This window comes from Salmo salar, chromosome 01 (assembly GCF_965601325.2).
Source record: "Salmo salar chromosome 01, fSalSal1, whole genome shotgun sequence".
Classification (NCBI taxonomy): domain Eukaryota; kingdom Metazoa; phylum Chordata; class Actinopteri; order Salmoniformes; family Salmonidae; genus Salmo; species Salmo salar.
The window spans coordinates 46,124,782-46,146,088 of record NC_138291.1 but is presented as its reverse complement, the minus strand read 5'-3'; the positions used below and the strand labels follow the sequence as shown (position 1 = coordinate 46,146,088).

The window sequence follows — 21,307 nt, the reverse complement described above, 5'->3', positions numbered from 1 at the left end:
TGTTAGGACTAGGGATGCACCGATATGACGACATTGGCCGATTCCGACTTCCAATATTTTCCTTGCCATAAAATCTTGTACCGATATTTCAACATTTTAGCGACCTTTTAAGCATTCTAGTACAGTTAAATAGTTGAAAACACACACACACACACACACACACACACACACACACACACCAAACAGTTTTTTTGTTGCCAATTACATTTGTCCCCATTACCAGTAAAACAATCAAAACCTAGTTCTTTCACTTACAGCTGTGCTATTCCATTATTAATTTGTTCAGTCATTTCATTCTCAACCAGGATTTCATCATAGATGTCAAGCAGTGAAGTTTCAGCTGTCTGTCTGTCTGTGGGTCCTCTTCCTCGGTGCGCACTGTCACTGTGGCTGTTTCCATCCTGTCCAGCTGTGTCTAACATTTCACGTAAATCCTGTTTCTTGTCTGCATCGAAGTAGCCGTCCTTGTACCTAGCATCGAGCATGGTGGCGACACAGTAAAGAGGCTCAGAGAGAATGCCACCGAATCGCTTATTCACAGCCTCTAGTAGAGTACTTTTTCAAGTTTTAACCCTACGGTCTGTGTCGGAAGTTTTGTTGAGCAGGCGTTTCAATGCCATGACAGAGGGTTTAACGTCTGCTGCAGACGCAGTTGATGAGTTTATTTCTCGAGTCAGTTGTTCGAATGGAGCTAGGATTGTGTTCATGGTTTCAAGTTTCAAACATGTTCTCAAATGCCATTGAAATGGCAGCAGCGGTATGAGAACCAGCAAATTCCTGAGCATGCAGACTCAACATGCTCATGGGGCTGACATCGCTGGTCCAAATGTCAGTCGTGAAACTAATAGCAGTGATGCCCATAGCAAGTAGCTCATGGATGTGAGTTTCAACAATACTGTGTAACTCCGGTAGGAAAACATCTGAAAAATAGTGCCTACTTGGTAGTGTGTACCGGGGCTCAAGGTGATCGATCAGTCGGCGAAAGCCAACATCATCCACAACAGAGAACGGTTGATTGTCAAGGGCAATGAATTCCATTATCTTGGCGTTGATAGATTTCGCCTTTCAGCTGTCTCGCTTAAATTGTCTTACTCTTCAAGTGACTGCTCGACTTGAACTTGTTGGAAGTGTGCGCTTAGTTTATTTAGTCGCTGAACGTGGGGGTGATGCACTTTCAAATAAGTTATTAGGATTTAACTTTCTCCCCTCCTCGGGAAATAATAACAGCACAAACGTTGCATATGGCCTTTTATCTTCCTTTGAAACTTCAAGATAGATCCACACAGCAGACATTGTGGGCTAGGTTAGGAATGCTGTGTTGCACATGTAGCGCTGCATTTTTCCTGGAGCCATTACGTCATCTGCCTACGTTATATAGGTGTGCACCTCAGCTTTGACATCGGTTTTGCACATCGGCGTTAAACTAGACAGACATCGGGGCGATGCCGAATGTCATTTTAGCTAATATCGTCCGATTCAGATAAGCTTACCGATATATTGTGCATCCCTAGTTAGGACACTGAGGAACTTGAAGCTCTTGACCATCTCCACTACAGCCCCTTCGATGTGAATGGGGGTGTGCTCGGCCCTCTGTTTCCTGTAATCCAAGACCAGGTCATTTGAGGGAGAGGTTGTTGTTGTCCCTGACCTCAGCCTTATAGGCCGTCTCGTCGTCGTCAGTGCTCAGGCCTACCACCGTCACGTCGTCTGCAAACTTAATGTTGTAGTCGTGTGTGGCTACACAGTCGTGGGTGAACATGGAATACAGGAGGAGGCTAAGCATGCACTCCTGAGGGGCCCCCGTGTTGAGGGTCAGCGTGGCGGATGTATTTTTTCCTACCCTCACCACCTAGGGGTGACCTGTCAGAAAGTCCAGTATCCAATTTAACCTGTTAGGGCTAGGGGGCAGTATTGACACGGCTGGATAAAAAACGTACCCGATTTAATCTGGTTACTACTCCTGCCCAGTAACTAGAATATGCATATAATTATTGGCTTTGGATAGAAAACACCCTAAAGTTTCTAAAACTGTTTGAATGGTGTCTGTGAGTATAACAGAACTCCTATGGCAGGCCAAAACCTGAGATGATTTCAAGCAGGAAGTGGCCTGTCTGAGAAGTAGTGTTTCATCTTGGCTCTTTTTATTGAAGACTCAGGATCTGTGCAATAACGTGACACTTCCTACGTCTTCCATAGGGTCTCAGAGCCCGGGAAAACGTTGAACGATATCGAGGCAGGCTCTGGCTGAAACACTTTATCGCTTTTGGCAAGTGGCCACTCGGAGTACTATGGGCTTAGGGGCGTGCCCGCTTCGACCGAATGCTGTGTTTTCCTTTGTCTGTTTATCTAAACGCAGATTCCCGGTCGGAATATTATCGCTTTTTTATGAGAAAAATGGCATAAAAATGGATTTTAAACAGCGGTTGACATGCTTCGAAGTATGGTAATGGAATATTTAGAATTCTTTTGTCACGTATTGCGCCATGCTTGTCACCCTTATTTAGCCTTTAGGATAGTGTCTAGAACGCACGAACAAAACGCCGCTGTTTGGATATAACGATGGATTATTTTGGACCAAACCAACATTTGTTATTGAAGTAGAAGTCCTGGGAGTGCATTCTGACGAAGACAACAAAGGTAAGAAAATTTTTCTTATAGTAAATCTGACTTTGATGAGTGCTAAACCTGCTGGGTGTCTAAATGGCTAGCCCTGTGATGCCGGGCTATCTACTGAGAATATTTAAAAATGTGCTTTCACCGAAAAGCTATTTTAAAATCGGACATATCGAGTGCATAGAGGAGTTCTGTATCTATAATTCTTAAAATAATTGTTATGCTTTTTGTGAACGTTTATCGTGAGTAATTTAGTAAATTCACCGGCAGTGTTCGGTGGGAATGCTAGTCACATGCTAGTCACATGCTAATGTAAAAAGCTGTTTTTTGATATAAATATGAACTTGATTCAACAAAACGTGCATGTATTGTATAACATAATGTCCTAGGGTTGTCATCTGATGAAGATCATCAAAGGTTAGTGCTACATTTAGCTGTGGTTTGGGTTTATGTGACATATGCTAGCTTGAAAAATGGGTGTCTGATTATTTCTGGCTGGGTACTCTGCTGATATAATCTAATGTTTTGCTTTCGTTGTAAAGCCTTTTTGAAGTCGGACAGTGTGGTTAGATTAACGAGAGTCTTATCTTTAAAATGGTGTAAAATAGTCATATTTTTGAAAAATTGAAGTAATAGCATATCTAAGGATTTGAATAACGCGCCACAGGATTCAACTGGCTGTTGAGTAGGTGGGAGGTTAAGAGGGAGGTGTTTAATCCCACGGTCCTTAGTTTAGTGATGAGCTTTCTGGGCACGGCTGTGTTGAACACTGAGCTGTAGTCAATGAACAGCATTCTCACGTAGGTGTTCCTTTTGTCCAGGTGGGAAAAGGCAGTGTGGAGTGCAATAAGAGATGGTGTCATCTGTGGATATGTTGGGGCAGCATGTGAATTGAAGTGGGTCTGGGGTGTCTGGGATGATGACGTTGATGTGAGCCATGACCATCCTTTCAAAGCATTTTATGGCTATAGATATGAGTGCTACGGGACATTAATAATTTAGACATGTTGCCTTGGTTTTGTGGGGCACAGGGACTATGATAGTTTGCTTGAAACATGTAGATATTAGACTGGGTCAGGCAGAGGTTGAAAATGTCAGTGAAGACACCTGACAGTTGGTCCGCGCGTGCTCGGAGTATGCGTCCTGGTAATCTGTCTGGCTCTGCGGCCTTGTGAATGTTAAGCTGTTTAAAAAGGTCTCACACCGGCTACAGAGAGCGTGATCACACAATCATCCAGAACAGCTGATGCTCTCATGCATGGTTCAGTGTTTGCCTCAAAGCGAGCATAGAAGGCATTTAGCTCATCTGGTAGGTTTGCGTCACTGCGCAGCTCGCAGCTGGGGTTCCCTTTGTAATCCGTGATAGTTTGCAAGCCCTGCCACATTCGACGAGCGTCAGAGCTGGTGTAGTAGGATTTGATCTTAGGCCTGTATTGACACTTTGCCTGTTTTATGGTTTGTCAGAGGGCATAGCGGGATTTCTTATAAGCGTCCAAATTTGTGTCCCGCTTCTTGAAAGCGGCAGCTCTACCCTTTAGATCAGTGTGGATGTTGCCTGTAATCCATGGCTTTTGGTTAGTACGTGCGGTCACAGCGGGAATGACGTAGTCAATGCACTTATTAATGAAGCCGGTGACTGATGTGGTAAACTACTCAATGCCATCGGATAAATCCCGGAACATATTCCAATCTGTGCTAGCGAAACAGTCCTGAAGCTTAGTGTCCGCTTCATCTGACTACTTCCATATTGAGCGCATCACTGGTACTTCCTGTTTGAGTTTTTGATTGTAAACAGGAATTAAGAGGATGGAGATATGGTCAGATTTGCCAAATGGAGGGTGAGGGAGAGCTTTGTATGCATCTCTGTGGTTAGCTTAGTATTGTGGAGTAACTACAATGTTGTTGATCCATCCTCAGTTTCCACCTATTACAGCCATGATACTGTAAACTGTTTTAAAGTCACCATTGGCCTCATGGTGAAATCTCTGAGCGGTTTCCTTCCTCTCCGGCAACTGAGTTAGGAAGGACGCCTGTATCTTTGTAGTGACTGGGTGTATTGATACACCATGCAAAGTGTAATGTAGAACTTTACAATGCTCAAAGAGAATAGGTGCCCTTTTCTGCGAGGCAAGGGGTGTGAATACTTTATGAAGGCATATAAAGTTATAATAGTGAGGCACATACATACATGATGAGTGGGTGTGTATATACAGTATATAAACTCAGCAAAATAAGAAATGTCCTCTCTTGTCAACTGTGTTTATTTTCAGCAAACTTAACATGTGTAAATATTTGTATGAACATAAGAGTCAACATCTGAGACATAAACTGAAGAAGTTCCACAGACATGTGACTAACAGAAAATGAATAATGTGTCCCTGAACAAAGGGGGGGGGGGGGGGGTCAAAATCAAAAGTAACAGTCAGTATCTGATGTATCCACCAGCTGCATTAAGTACTGCAGTGCATCTCCTCCTCCTGGACTGCACCAGATTTGCCAGTTCTTGCTGTGAGATGTTACCCCACTCTTCCACCAAGGCACCTGCAAGGTCCCGGACATTTCTGGGGGGGAATGGCCCTAGCCCTCACCCTCCGATCCAACAGGTCCCAGACGTGCTCAATGGGATTGAGACCCGGGCTCTTCGCTGGCCATGGAAGAACACTGACATTCCTGTCTTGCAGTAAATCACGCACAGAACGAGCAGTATGGCTGGTGGCATTGTCATGCTGGAGGGTCATTTCAGGATGAGCCTGCAGGAAGGGTAGCACATGAGGGAGGAGGATGTCTTTCCTGTAACAGACCATGTCGGACCCTACACCTCCAAATCGATCCCGCTCCAGAGTACAGGCCTCGGTGTAACGCTCATTCCTTCGCCGAATCCGACCATCACCCCTGGTGAGACAAAACCGTGACTTGTCAGTGAAGAGCACTTTTTGCCAGTCCTGTCTGGTCCAGCGACGGTGGGTTAGTGCCCATAGGCGACGTTGTTGCCGGTGATGTCTGGTGAGGACCTGCCTTACAACAGGCCTACAAGCCCTCAGTCCAGCCTCTCTCAGCCCATTGCGGACAGTCTGAGCACTGATGGAAGGATTATGCGTTCCTGGTGTAACTCAGGCAGTTGTTGTTGCCATCCTGTACCTGTCCCGCAGGTGTGATGTTCGGATGTACAGATCCTGTGAAGGTGTTGTTACACGTGGTCTGCCACTGTGAGGACGATCAGCTGTCCGTCCTGTCTCCCTGTAGCCCTGTCTTAGGCGTTTTACAGTAAGGACATTGCAATTTATTGCCCTAGCCACATCTGCAGTCCTCATGCCTCCTTGCAGCATGCCTAAGGCACGTTCACGCAGATGAGCAGGGACCCTGGGAATCTTTCTTTTGGTCTTTTTCAGAGTCAGTTAAAAGGCCTCTTTAGTGTCCTAAGTTTTTATAACTGTGACCTTAATTGCCTACCGTCTGTAAGCTGTTAGTGTCTTAACAGTTCCACAGGTGCATGTCCATTAATTGTTTATGGTTCATTGAACAAGCATGGGAAACAGTGTTTAAACCCTTTACAATGAAGATCTATGTTTCTTTTTTTGCTGAGTTTGTGTGTGAACACACTATTATTCCAGACCCCAATTATTATCATGCTGTTGTCAAAAGAGCCAATTAACTATTAATGCAGTAGAGCAGTGTCATGAATCACACACACGCAGTGCGCGCACACACACACACACACACACACGTGTGCAGTGCGCACACACAGACACAGTGTCTAGCATCACACCATAAAACATGCTTTGAGGATGCAGTTTCAGGCAGCCATTAAAGAAACCAGCCGTGTCACACACAAAGGTCTTCGTCTGTAATGGCGGGTGAGAGGGTTAATGAAGACAGTCCCTGGGCCATTTACTACAGAGTTAATCATCACAGTCACCTGACACACACACTCCCCTGCGGATATAAAACTCTGCCAAAAAATGTTAAATTAGTGAATTATACTCATGCTTTCCAATGGAACACCCAGAAAACAACTGTCGGAACAAAGAGCAAGAATGATCTTCTACAGAGTGCACACACACACCGGAGGATTAATTTCAGTGTTCTGTTTTTCAGTTTAGATACAAAGGGAACTATTTGCAGAGGAAGTGTGTGTGTGTGTGTGTGGTGTGTGTGTGTGTGTGTGTACACAGCGCATTCGGAAAGTATTCAGAACCCTTGACTTTCCACATTTTGTTACATTACATCACATGGTTATTGTAAAATTGAATAAGGCTGCCACTCAACGACATTCAGAGGCTTGTCCCAAGTCCCTGCATTGTCTTGGATGTGTGCTTAGGGTTGTTGGAAGGTGAACATTCGCCCCAGTCTGAGGTACTGAACACTCTGGAGCAGGTTTTCATCAAGGATCTCTCTGAACATTGCTCCGTTCATCTTCGCCTCGATTCTGACTAGTCTCCCAGTCCATGCCGCTGAAAAACATCCCCACAGCCACCACCATGCTTCACCGTAGGGATGGTGCCAGGTTTCCTACAGACGTGACTCTTGGCATTCATGCAAAAGTGTTCAATTTTGCCTGAATCAGAGAATCTGATTTGTCATGGTCTGAGAGTCTTTAGGGGCTTTTGGCAAACTCAAAGCGGGCTGCCATGTGCCTTTTACTGAGGAGTGGCTTCCGTCTGGCCACTCTACCATAAAGGCCTTATTGGTGAAATGCTGCAGAGATGGTTGTCCTTCGAGAAGGTTCTCCCATCTTCACAGAGGAACTCTAGAGCTCTGTCAGAGTGACCATCGGGTCTTGGTCACCTCCCTGACCAAGGCCCTTATCCCCCGATTGTTCAGTTTGGCCGGGCGGCCAGCTCTAGGAAGATTCTTGGTGGTTCCAAACTTCTTCCATTTAAGAATGATGGAGGCCACTGCGTCCTTGGGAATATTCAATGGTGCAGAAATTTGTTGGTGCCCTTCCCCAGATCTGTGCCTCGACAGGATTGTGTCTACGGACAATTCTGTCGACCTCATGGCTTGGGTTTTGCTCTGACATGCACTGTCAACTGTGAGACCTTATATAGACAGGTGTGTGCCTTTCCAAATCATGTCCAATCAATTGAATTTGCCACAGGTGGACTCCCAAGCTGTAGAAGCATCTCAAGGATGATCAATGGAAACAGGATGGACCTGAGTTCAATTTCGAGTCTCATAGCAAAGGGTTTGAATACTTATGTAAATAAGGTATATGTTTATCATTTTCTATACATCTGCAAAAAATTCTAAAAGCCTGTTTTCACTTTGTCATTATGGGGTATTGTGTGTAGATTGGTGAGGAAAAACATGTATTTAATCAATTTTAGAATAAGGCTGTATTGTAACAAAATGTGGAAAAAGTCAAGGGGTCTGAATACTTTCAGAAGGCTGTGTGTGTGTGTGTGTGTGTGTGTGTGTGTGTGTGTGTGTGTGTGCGCGCACGTGAAGGCCTAGAGCACCCTCTTCTGGCGAAAGAAAAGCCAAAGAGTATGGGCAACAAAGAGAAAGAAAGGGGGATAGAGAGAAGGGGTGGAGATAGATGGATAGATGGAGGAACAGAGAATGAGTGATAGAGAGATGGGAGTAAGAGAGAGATGGAGGGGGTGTACAGTACATACAGTTCACGTCAAAGGTGTTGAAGATCTGTCTGGTTTTCTGGTAGTGGTCATCTGATGACAACTTCCTCCCCATGAGACACGCAAACATCTCTATACACACCCCTAGAGAGAGATTTGGGGGGGGGGGTGATGGAAAGCGAAAGAGGGAGATAAATAAAGATAGTCTTCCTTTACATGGTGGTAACAGTAACAAACATATCACCTTACAAATGCACGCACACATACAAATGTCAGTGTCTGGCAATTAATGAAAGCGTGCTGTGTGGGGGCTTCTTCAGCACAAGTCTCGCTCAGGGCTTCAAAACAAGGTGGAGAAAAAGAGCCAGAGCTGGGGAGAATAGAGCGAGCGAGAGAGAGAGCAAGAGAGAGCGAGCGCAAAAGAGGGAGAACTGGAAAGAGCAGTGCCAAGCTTTCACAGGAAGGGAAGAATAGAGGTGTGTTTGGATTAGGGAGGGTGTCGTGTGTGTGTGTGTGTGTGTTTTGAATCTGATTCTGTTAGCCGCACGGTGGCCCCTACCAAAGATCTGTGACTATGACTGACCACATGGCAAGCGTACCCAGCAACCGTGCCTAGCTAACAGAGTACTTCACGCATGCGGGTCTCCCCCAGACCAACGTCTTGACCATTAGACCAAGATGAAATTATTTTGTGCTGAGGGGGACACTGATTTTGAAGTTGCAGGCAGGGCTACCTCATCACAAGACCATGAGCCTGACTCATGTCCCCTATACTTAGAACACCAGTTAGGGGTGAGAGAGAGAAGGGGAGGTGGAGGCTAAAACGTCCTACAGGACTTCCTATAGGGATAGATAGATTTATTTGACAATTTCAAACAATACAACCACTCAGAGGACAACACAAGAAAAGTTTGAAAACGTATTTCCAAATAAACATAATAGTCCTAGGCTAGACATTAGACCTAACCTAGTAGGCATACTCGGGTTCCACATGTAACACAACAATGCATAAGACAACACTGTCATAGGCTAGAGCAGGACTCCCTTAGTAGATAAGCGATCTCAGGCTCCTAAACGGAGTTAGATGATGCTCGTATCTCGCAAAAGGTTAATAGCTCGAAAGTGTTCGGGTAAGAAAATGGCATCATCAGCAGAAAATTAGTTAGTAATGGTAAACAAAAACAGTTAAGATTTCGTTGGCAGCTCAAAACCTTTAGCTAAACTGTTTCTCAGCTAGCTCAGTCAATAGATATAGCTTGTCAGCTGTAATCTGCAAATTGTGATTTAAAGCAGAGTTAACGTTAACATTCTAAAGCTAACTGCTGTTTATCCAGTTAGCTAGTGTTACTAGCTAGCCAGCCAGTGTGCCATAGCATAGTGCTAGTAGCCTAGAGTTGATAGGTTCCTTACTTTAGCAACACCACAAAAAAAATATCATATGGCAAAAATTGAAGGCACTATGTGTCTGCTTTTCGTGTAGTAGCACATAAGCATGCAACCTAAGATCAGGGCAGGCGGAATCGATCAGGGCAGGCGGAATCTTGCCAAAGGCCTCTGTTTAACCCCTATGAGGGGCTGTGCTTTAAATGATCCAGAGAGAGAGACAGTCTAGCCAAGCCCACACCCACACTGCCTGGCCCCATTCACTCTTAGCCAGCCACACACATTCTCGATCTCTCCCTCTAGTTAGCCACCCACTCTTTTCTCTTCCCACCATCACCACCAATTTACTAATCATACCACATTCAGAGGAGCTGTTTAATTCATTGCTCTCTCTCTATTCCACTCTTTTCCCACTCTCTCCCAGACAAATTTAACGGATGGTGAAATATTTAATTGCATCAACCATGCCACTATCTAAATTCTCTCTCTTCCCTCCCTCTTTCCCGTCACCCCCCTTATCCTCAATCCCCTCCCTCGTTTTCTCTCTCTTACTGGGCAATTTACAGATTAAAATTTTGCTCCTGGCTTTAAAAACAAAAGAGAAATGACTTCCTAATCTTTAACCGTTTAACATCTTCCTTCAATAGCCCCGTATCTGTCTAGTCAGCCACCTTCTCATCTCCACTCTCTCTATCCCCCTCCCATCTGCATGTCAAGAAGCCCCCAGTTAAAGCGTTGGCCGCATGTAGTCACAATAACAATTACACCGCAAGCCTTTTGTGAGGCATTCTTTTAATTACTGGAAATGTGTAAAACGATTACACCCAATCTAAATCAAGCGTTCCCTCTTGTTTTATCTCGTTTCTTTCCATTTCACCAGGATGGATTGGAATGATACACTGAATAGGTTGCTTTGTTTGGTTTTGTCTTCCACCATCCCATTTTAAATGAAGATAGCAGCTAAATGCTGCGCGGTGGATGTTTTGCTGTGTGTGTGTGTGTGTGTGCTTACACATCAGCATGGGTCCCCCTACTTTGCGTCTCAGTTGGAGGGCTGCCTGTCGTGGCCATAAGTGGTACTGTGATGAACAGCGTATGAAACTGTAATGACGTCTAAACTGCGGGCACGCTATAAATTAATCTAAAAAAGCCATTGAGGCTGTCAGAGGATAGCTGCAGGCAGGCACTCGTGTATGTCTGTGTGTGAGTGAGTGAGAGAGAGAGGTTGAGCCACTCGTTCTCAAATTAAATACGGTCTGCGATGGCTGTTCAGAGGCTATGTCCTGTGGCTATATCTTCCACTTGTTCATTAACACACACACACACACACACACACACACACACACACACATATATATGGAGTGCTCCAGTTCAGCACGACTGGATGTGGGAAGATTGAGTCACTATCATATTTACATAAATCGACACATCAAGGATATACAGTATGAGCTAAAATTGCAGATGGTGTACATATTTTCTCATTTCTGAGTGCTCGTATGACACACACAGACACACAGTAATATGTACTCATTCTGTCACAACAGCATTGTGCTTGTTGGAGAACTGAGAACGGTTCCTGGTCCTGTCAGACTTACCTGGTGAATCTTTTGCCTGGGCTTGATCCATTAACATGTTGGTTTCAGACTGCAACATACAAGCACAAGGAAATTAAAGACTGACCCGATAGATGGCTGAGGAAATGTCATCTATTTTAATTTAAGTGATAGAAAAATTATTAAGAGATCCCATTTGATATTTATCAGTGTAGTTTTTGTGAGGTGATTATCATGCAAATTAGCTAGGTCACAAAGAAAGGTTAGAGAATACTTTTTAGATAAAACAGTACAACGGCCCCATCTTGTGGAATGAAATGAGCATTGCTTCACTGCTCCTCAAATTCAATTTGAACTATGCTGGATACAACCACACAACTGTAGCTCTGGTCCATTGCGTGACACGAGGCAACTCGTTGTCTTCGTGCGATGGACCAGAGCTAGCACAACTGTACATGGGGTCTATACGGTATGAAAGTGGTACTTCCGGTTGTGTCGTTTTGTAGGCTAAGAATTGGCTTAACATTTTCATCGTCAAATTCATGAAACCACAGTCATATAAGATATATATAAAAATGTATACGTGTTTCCGTGTTACCATATGCCGGTTTTCAACATAGTTGATGGCCAAGAAGCATGAAGCCAAAAAGTTACAGTACCACTGTTTCATTAGAACTACAACTCCCACCAGCCGTCTCACTTTCGATACCTTAACGGTCTACAAAAAAAAGTATATGTGTGTGTGTGTGTGTGTGTGTGTGTGTGTGTGTGTGTGTGTGTGTGTGTGTGTGTGTGTATATATATATATATATATATATATATATATATATATCTCTATCTATCTATCTATATCTATATAAATTTTTTTCAAAAAAGTACTGGCTGGCAATGTAAAGTAAAAAAAATCTAACACACACCAAACGGCATCTAACTAACGGGTTCTTACCGGCATGCTATCAAGGCTGCAGCTGTGGCAACCCAATGAGCACTGGTTACCCTTTTCGCACAGGGACCTTTGTTAGCAAGGTTCTGTCACCCCCATAGTGAAGAACTATGTTGTTTTGATGCGTGGCTACCCTACGTAGCTACAGTGGCATGATCTTATCTTGTGCACCTGCTTGATGATGGCTAACGTTAGCTAGCTAACTGATTAGCTAGATTGATCAATGACAACCCGGGGTGTAGGTTTAACTACTTTTAATAACTAGATACATCAGCTAGCAATACAACAGTGTGTAGCCATGTAAGGCACACTATCAACAACCACTGTCTGGGTGGCGCATTGTATTATGGTAGCGCAGTCTTTGTTATTAACACACTACATACTACCTACCTTGTTTTTCTAGCTAGCCACATACTTGTTGTTTATACCTTATTTAAACTGGCTGACTTGCTATCTAAAATGAGAATGTATTAACAAGTTGGTTAAAGTCTATACAATATAAAACCACATAGCCAAGTAGAGCAACACAACGTCATTTGTCACTATGGGGGCCACGGAACTTTGCTAACAAAGGGCCCCATGCGAAAAGGGTAGCCCATACACATTGGGTTGCCACACAGGAGTTCAACTTTCAGTAATGTTTCTTACTCCTTGAGCATCAAATATGTTGATAGAAGCCATCGGATATGAACAAATCAATACACAAATATAATTGTCTCTCTCTCTTATATGACCGCACTTTCATGAGTTTGATTATATAAGCTTGAAGCTCATTCAAAAACAATACAGAATGTGGGAAGGATTAAGCGAGGGAGAAAGAATGGAGCTAAGAACGAACGGTACAAACCAACGTCTACCGAATACAAGCCTAGTAATTTCACTTATGAATCAACAACAGGAGTGCTGGTTACAAGCTCCTCTCCTGAAAACCCCGAGATGGAGGCGGTTAGTGAGAACTCAGAGATCAAACCTGACAAAAGTGAGGAAGTACCTGCAGCGACAGGTTGGTTGAAGATTTCCAAGATTCACCACAACGATCAGGACAATGCCAGAGATGTTTGAGCCAGTGGGAGTAATATATTTGTGGAGATAGTGGATTCATGTCTTTTGGCCGACCCATTTGTGGTATTTTGCTGGGTGGAGGGAAAAGCTGGATATTGTTAACTCGCGTGAGACTGAAGAGACTGTTTACCTGATAAAGTCATACTAGGATATGTCAGGTACCCAGTAAGAGCTTTTTCCCCCCCCAAACCCACTACAGTGTTTCAGGTGCCAAGCTTATGGTTATGTTGCACCAGTATGTAGGAGAAAGATTTTGAGGATTGAGAAGTGTGCATGAGGGCATGGGACAAAGGAGTGTGTAGTTTCGGTGGTAGAAGTGTGTTTTAATTGTGGGGGTGAATTGTGTTTCAATTCTGGGGGTGACCATGTTGCTGGGGATCAGAAATGTCCTGTGCGAGTGAGACAGGTTGAGGTTGCCAGGGTGAGAGCAGTGCAGAAAGTGTCATATGCTGAAACAGTAAGGGAAGTAGAGGATGGTGGGCAAAGGGTGAGGGAACCTGAGAGGATCCCTGTGAGTACCAGGCCAGTACAAAGTGAACGGAACAATGTGCTTTAAGGAGGTTTGCCTCTTGGAGTTTATTGCTTTGGTCATTAATTGTACCGCACAGATGGAAAGGAAATCCCAGAAGATTTGTCTGGTAGTAGCAGCAGCAGCAGAGAAGTGTTTGTGTGTCAGAGATTTTAGTGCAGAGGAACAACAGGGGGTTTGAGAGAAGGGGCCAAAGTAGTGGGTAGAAGTGGGGAGTTTGTTGGGGATAGTGGTGTATATCTAGGGTTAGATGGTGGTGCCATTTTTTCCCCCCCCATTTGTGAACAAATCGTGCACCCTTTCAGTTTGTTTGCCAGCTCATAGAAGTGGTAGGATAAGAAAAGCAACTACTTCCAGATGGATATGGCCTCAATGGCGCTGCCCATGCTCTCAGATGCCATAACGGAACAGATACAATGGCTATCTAAGTCTATGATACCATCTAGTTTCCACTACCTTTGATGGTTTATATCCAAACAGCATGACCACCGCCATTTTTAAGTCTTCTCTGTTCAGGTAGCCTTTCTTCTCCGTGTCACACAGCTCATAAACCTTTGGAGGAAATACATTGTCATGTTACAAAAAAAAGTCTACCTTGTAGGGGCGAGAGAGGGGGATGGGGTGTAATCAATGATGTGTGTGTGTGTGAGATATACACACACACACACACACGATTTATATATACTGAGTGTACAAAACATTAGAAACACCTTCCTAATATTGAGTTGCACGCCCTTTTGCACTCAGAACAGCCGTAATTTGCCGGGGCATGGACTACAAGGAGTCGAAAGCATTCCACTGGGATAATGGCCCATGTTGACTCCAATGCTTCCCACAGTTCTGTCAAGTTGTCTGGATGTCCTTGGGTGGTTGACAATTCTTGATACACACGGGAAACAGTTGAGCGTGAAAAACCAAGCAGCATTGCAGTTCTTGACACACTCAAACCGGTGCCCCTGGCACCTACTACCATACCCCATTCAAAAGTCATTAAAAGAATTGCCCATTCACCCTCTGAATGGCTGGCACACACACACACACACACACACACACACACACACACACACGTCTCAATTGTCTCAAATCCTGTTTTAACCGGTCTCCTTCCCTTCATTTATACTGACTGAAGTGGATTTAACAGGTGACATCAATAAAGGATCATAGCTTTCACCTGGTCAGTCTATGTCATGGAAAGAACAGGTGATCCAAATGTTTTGTACACTCAGTGTATACAGATCATTAGGTGTAATCCAAAGTCTGCCCTCACGAAAAAAAGACTGCAGTCAGAGTGCAGTATAAATGCAGTATGCCGAAAATACTGCATCCAAAATATTTTTTTTTACGGCAGTAATTTTAATTTTAAAGTATAACTGCAGTTACATGTAATGATGATTAATTCTGCAATTACTGCGTCCAAAATACCATAGTCGATAGCAATTACTGCACTTTTACTGCTGTTTCAAAACCGCAATATTTTTCTGCAAGGGTGGCGGCAGTAGGTTATAGTAATAAGGGACTAAAGGAGCCTAACATTGCTCGTTATAGTCCAAGTACCTTACAGGAAGCCAAAACAGCCAAATACTCCATCTTAACGTGATTCGATTCTCAACTGCGGTACGGTTCTAGAAACATAAATCCCTCTACCCTCATATCAAATCAAAATGATTTCACAAATGCAAAAAATACACACTTACTGTACACTGTTTTAACTGGTTTGAAACACAGTTGCAGCCAATGTTCCCTCTACTAGCAAAGAATATGAAGAAATGTGCACATTTGGCTACATGTAGCTCTCGCTTTGATCTCAAAACAAGCGCATATACTCACAACCACTCATGCTGTAAACACAGTCCAGTTCAAAGTGAATGGCACAGATCCATATATTGCAATGGTCTATTTGCATATAGGGATACTGCAGCTCTGATTGGTTATGCCACACTGGTTGGTAGAGTATGGGCTGAGTTGTGCATGTCAATGTAATACAATCCTACTCCGGTGTGTTCCGCCTACAAGAAAATCTCTTTCATAGTTAGTTTTGCATAGTTTGTTTTGGTATGTTGCATTGAAAGTGGCTTAATATTGGCAATTTCCACAGTTGAAGGAAACATTGATAGTGTTAACTAAAGGGGAAAACTAGAAAGTCGAGTAGAGTTCAATCTCGTGCTTCTCTGCATGGGCTAATATTTCTTCTGCACGGCAGTCCCGGGGAGCTGCGCAGCTTAGATGGAACATTGGTTGCAACTGACAGTATGCTTCAGTGACAAGTTTTGTTGAGTCTGTCCGACCTCTTCCGTTTACATACTGGAGTTCGGAGATGCAGATAGAGTGGACTACCTGTGCTAATTAGTGGTCTTCCGTCTGTTTTCTGTAAACAAGCACTGTAACATATGGCTTTGCAAGAACCCTAACCCTATAAAGATGTGTAGTCATTAAACTTGATCATTATTTCACGCTGATATGAAAGACACGTTCCTTATGTTTCCAAAACTGTACCGCAAGCGATGCGTGTTAAAAAGGAAAGATTCACCCATTTTGAATGTTATATTGTTTTTGTGCATCTCTTAGCGGTTCTTTATTTCATTTTGGTACTTTTATCCCCAATTTCGAGATATCCAATTGGTAGTTACAGTCTTGTCCCATCACTGCTACTCACGTTTGGACTCCGGAGAGGCAAAGGTTGAGAGCCATGCGTCCTCCGAAACACGACCTTGCCAAGCTCCACTGCGTCTTCACACACTTCTCGCTTAACCCGGAAGCCAGCCACACCAACGTGTTGGAGGATACATCGTACAACTGGCGACCGAAGTCACCGGCCCACCACAAGGAGGTCGCTAGAGTGCGATGGGAGAAGGACATCCCCGTCCGGCCAAACGCTCCCCTAACCTGGATGACGCTGGGCCAATTGTACAACGCCTCATGGGTCTCCCGGTCGCAGCCTGCTGCGACATAGCCTGGGATCGAACCCGGGTCTGTAGTGATGCCTCTAGCACTGCGATGCAGTGCTTTAGTCGGCTGCGCAACTCGGGAGGCTCTGAGCGATGTTCGATCAATTACCGGGGTCATTTCATGTTTATCTGAGCTATTGCTGTTCAAGCAGGCAAATATTTGTCCGGAAATGAGGTAGCATTACGATAAAGTCACTCACTACACTTGAAGTTAATAGGAATACGACTTTTCAATCGTGAAAACATCTATCACACGTCAGATTTCAATAGTGTCCGATGTCATAACACGAGAGGTTGTCTTCTCTCGAATGAGTCATTGATCATATTTTTGCCATATTTCTACCATGAGAAATGTGTAATTTAAAAAATATATAGTTCAAATATTAAATGTTATTCAACACTGTAAAATATGAAATTACATCATAGGAATTTGATGGATTTTTCCTTTAACGCTTAAAGCAAGCTTTGGGGCTCTTACCAAAACTCGGTCAGAAATATGGGGCAAAACAGACAGGGTTGGCTTATATTGTTGATAACATGTTAACTATATTTCATCTTCAATGTTTATTGAAAACAACTACAATTGCACAATGAGCACTTCATGTTGGTTAGATAGCGAATTTTAGCCATTTCATTGACATGAAATCAGTAAAAATAAAAGACATGGTATCAGGAACAAGATGAAACGAGTCACTTATGTTTACCCACATGGCAGTTTGTCAATGTTGCTAGCTATCTGTCCATCCACAATTACAACAATATACAGACTTCTGCCCCATTGAAATGTGCGCTAGTGATGTTACGTTTGATACCGGACCTCTGAGGCATGCGAAATCGCTAAGCAGTTAAATTCGAAGCACTGTGCCGATGCGTATCACTTTATCAAAAGCGTAGATTGATCAATTGATTTCTCAAACCGTGTGTTTGCAAAACATGAGATCCCACTGAATTTGCCATGGTTCCAGTGCTTTCTTCGATTCCAAGCTGGTTTCAAACACCAACCTTTACTGGACAATGTACTTATTTTTTTGTATTGTATTTACTATGGATCCCCATTAGCTGTGTCCGACAAAATTAAGGCAGTTATACAATTTCAAAAAAAACTACTTTACAATACATTCATCACAGAATTCACAACACAAAGTGTGTGCCCTCAGGCCCATACGCCACAACGCAAAATCCGTGTGTACACGTGTGTATAGTGCGCATGTTATCGTGTATGTATGCATGCATGCATGCATGCATGCATGCATGCATCTGTGCCTATGTTTGTGTTACTTAACAGTCCCCGCTGTTCCATAAGGTGTATTTTTACTTGCTTTTAAAATCTGATTCTACTGCTTGCATCAGTTACCTGATGTGGAAGAGAGTTCCATGTAGTCATGGGTCTATGTAGTACTGTGCGCCTCCCATAGTCTTCTGGACTTGGGGACTGTGAAGAGACCTCTGGTGGCATGCATGGGTGTCCAAGCTGTGTGCTAGTATTTTAAACAGACAGCTCAGTACCTTCAGCTTGTCAACACCTCTCACAAAAACAAGTAATGAGGAAGTCAATATCTCCCACTTTGAGCCATGAGAGATTGACATGCATGTCATTAAATGTTAGCTCTCCCTGTCCTTTTAAGGGCCAGCCGTGCTGCCCTGTTCTGAGCCAAATGCAATTTTCCCAAGTCCCTCTTTGTGGCACCTGGCCACACGACTGAACAGTAGTCCAGGTGCGACAAAACCAGGGCTTGTAGGAGGTGCCTTGTTGATAGTGTAGTTAAGAATGCAGAGCAGCGCTTTATTATGGATGGACTTCTCCCTATCTTAGCTACTACCGTACCGTATCAATATGTTTTGACCATGACGGTTGACAAAAAAAATTTATTTGACATTTATTTAACCCTGGAGGCTAGTGAAAAACAATCTCTCATTTACAACTGTGACCTGGCCAAGATAACGCAAAGCAGTGCGACACAAACAACAGAGTTACACATGGAATAAACAAACATAGTCAATAATACAGTAGAAAAAGGTCTTTATACAGTGTGTGCAAATGAGGTAGGATAAGGCAATAAATAGGCCGTAGTGGTGAAATAATTACAGTATAGCAATTAAACACTGGAGTGATAGATGTGCAGAGGATGAATGTGCAAGTAGAGATACTGGGGTGCAAAGGAGCAAAATAAATAAATAAAACAGTATGGGCTATGTGCAGGTACAGTGATCTGTGAGCTGCTCCGACAGCTGGTGCTTGAAGTTAGTGAGGGAGATATGAGTCTCCAGCTTCAGTGATTTTTGCAGTTCGTTCCAGTCATTGGCAGCAGAGAACTGGAAGGAATGGCAGCCAAAGGAGGAATTGGCTTTGGGGGTGACCAGTGAGATATACCTGCTGGAGCGCATGCTACGAGTGGGTGCTGCTATGGTGACCAGTGAGCTGAGGCGGGGCTTTATAAGGCGGGGCTTTACCTAGCAGAGACTTGTAGATAACCTGTAGCCAGTGGGTTTGGCAACGAATATGAAGCGAGGACAAACCAACGAGAGCGTACAGGTCGCAGCGTGTATGGGGCTTTGGTGACAAAAACAGATGGCACTGTGATAGACTGCATCCAATTTGTTGAGTAGAGTGTTGGAGGCTATTTTATAGACTGCATCCAATTTGTTGAGTAGAGAGTGGTTGGAGGCTATTTTATAGATGACATCGCCGAAGTCGAGGATCGGTAGGATGGTCAGTTTTACGAGGGTATGTTTGGCAGCATGAGTCTAGGGTTACTCCAAGCAGTTTAGTCACCTCAACTTGCTCAATTTCCACATTATTCATTACGAGATGTAGTTGAGGTTTAGCGTTAAGTGAATGATTTGTCCCAAATACAATGCTTTTAGTTTTGGAAATATTTAGGACTAACTTATTCCTTGCTACCCATTACGAAACTAATTGTAGCTCTTTGTTAAGTGTTGCAGTCATTTCAGTCGTTGTAGTGGCTGATGTGTATAGTGTTGAGTCATCCACATACATAGACACACCGGCCTTACTCAAAGCCAGTGGCATGTCGTTAGTAAAGATTGAAAAAAGCCGGGGGCCTAAACAGCTACACTGGGGAATTCCTGCTTCTACCTGGATTATGTTTGAGAGGCTTCCATTAAAGAACACCCTCTGTGTTCTGTTAGACAAGTAACTCTATATCCACATTATAGCAGGGGGTGTAAAGCTATAACAAGTTTTTCCAGCAGCAGACTATGATCGATAATGTCAAAAGCCGCACTGAAGTCTAAACAAGACAGCCCCCACAATAATTTTATCATCAAGTTCTCAGAGCCAATCATCAGACATTTGTGTAAGTGCCGTGCTTGTTGAGTGTCCTTCCCTATATGCGTGCTGAAAGTTGTTTGATCATATACAGAAGTTTACTACCGGTTGGTAACAGACTGATTGGTCTGCTATTTGAGCCAGTAAAGGGGGCTTTAGTATTCTTGGGTAGCGGAATGACTTTAGCTTCCCTCCAGACCTGAGGGCACACACTTTCTAGTAGGCTTAAATTGAAGATGTGGCAATATCATCCGCTATTATCCTCAGTCATTTTCCATCCAGATTGGCAGACCCCGGTGGCTTGTCATTGTTGATAGACAATTTGTTTCACCTCTTCCACACTGACTTTATGAAATTCAAAAGTACAATTCTTGTCTTTCATAATTTGGTCAGATATACTTGGATGTGTAGTGTCAGCGTTTGTTGCTGGCATGTCATCCCTAACGTTTATCTTGCCAATGAAAAAGTAATTAAAGAAGTTGGCAATATCAGTGGGTTTTGTGATGAATGAGCCATCTGATTTAATGAATGATGAGTTGGCTTTTTTCCCAAAATTTCATTTAAGGTGCTCCAAAGCTTTTTACTATCATTAATCTTTGTTTCATAGAAAAGTTTGTTTATTTAGCTTAGTCACATGATTTCTTCATTCGCAGTACGTTTGCCAATCAGTTGAGCTGCCAGACTTATCTGCCATACCTTTTGCCTCATCCCTCAACCATACAATTTTTCCAATTCCTCATCAATCCAAGGGGATTTAATAGTTTTTACAGTCATTTTATAAATGGGTACATGCTTATTACTAACTGGAATAAGCAATTTCATCAAATGTGTCAAGTGCAGTATCTGTTTGCTCCTCATTACACACCACAGACCAGCAAATATTATTTACAGCATCACCATATCAATCACTACAAAATGTATTGTATGACCTATTATACACTATGTTAGGGCCCTTCTTTGGAACTTTGGTTTTCCTAGATATGGCCACTATATTGTGATCACTACATCCTATGGATTTGGATACCGCTTTAAAGCAAATGTCTGCAGCATTAGTAAGATGTGATCAATACATGTTGATGATTTCATTCCTGTGCTGTTTGTAAATACCCTGGTAGGTTGACTGACAACCTGAATCAGGTTGCAGGTACTGGTTACATTTAAGTTTTTTTTCTTGAGTGGGCAGCTTGATGAGAGCCAGTCAATATTAAAAAAAAAAAAAAATAAATAAATAAATAAAAATCACCCAGAAAATATACTTCTCTGTTGATACATTACACACACACACACACACACACACACACACACACACACACACACACACACACCCCCTACATTTAATACAGCATTATGACGACTCATTGTCACAATGGTAGGGATTAACTGAGCTGGTCTTGGGTCATTGATAAGTCGTTTC

General features: G+C 43.3%; 1 protein-coding gene across 2 annotated transcripts in view; it reads right to left on the bottom strand.

Annotated features, from left to right (window-relative positions):
- Positions 1-21,307, bottom strand: part of efcab11 (EF-hand calcium binding domain 11) — a 95,882-nt gene that overhangs the window by 59,053 nt on the left and 15,522 nt on the right. Inside the window, exons 2-4 of one of the 2 annotated variants that reach the window (XM_014196395.3) lie at positions 14,116-14,211; positions 11,168-11,216; positions 8,232-8,333 (exon numbers count right to left, since the gene is read on the bottom strand). In XM_014196395.3, coding sequence (XP_014051870.3) covers positions 8,232-8,333; positions 11,168-11,216; positions 14,116-14,211 — 247 coding nt within the window. The remainder of the gene's footprint in view (positions 1-8,231; positions 8,334-11,167; positions 11,217-14,115; positions 14,212-21,307) is intronic. The other variant, XM_045718423.2, reaches the window with a different exon arrangement.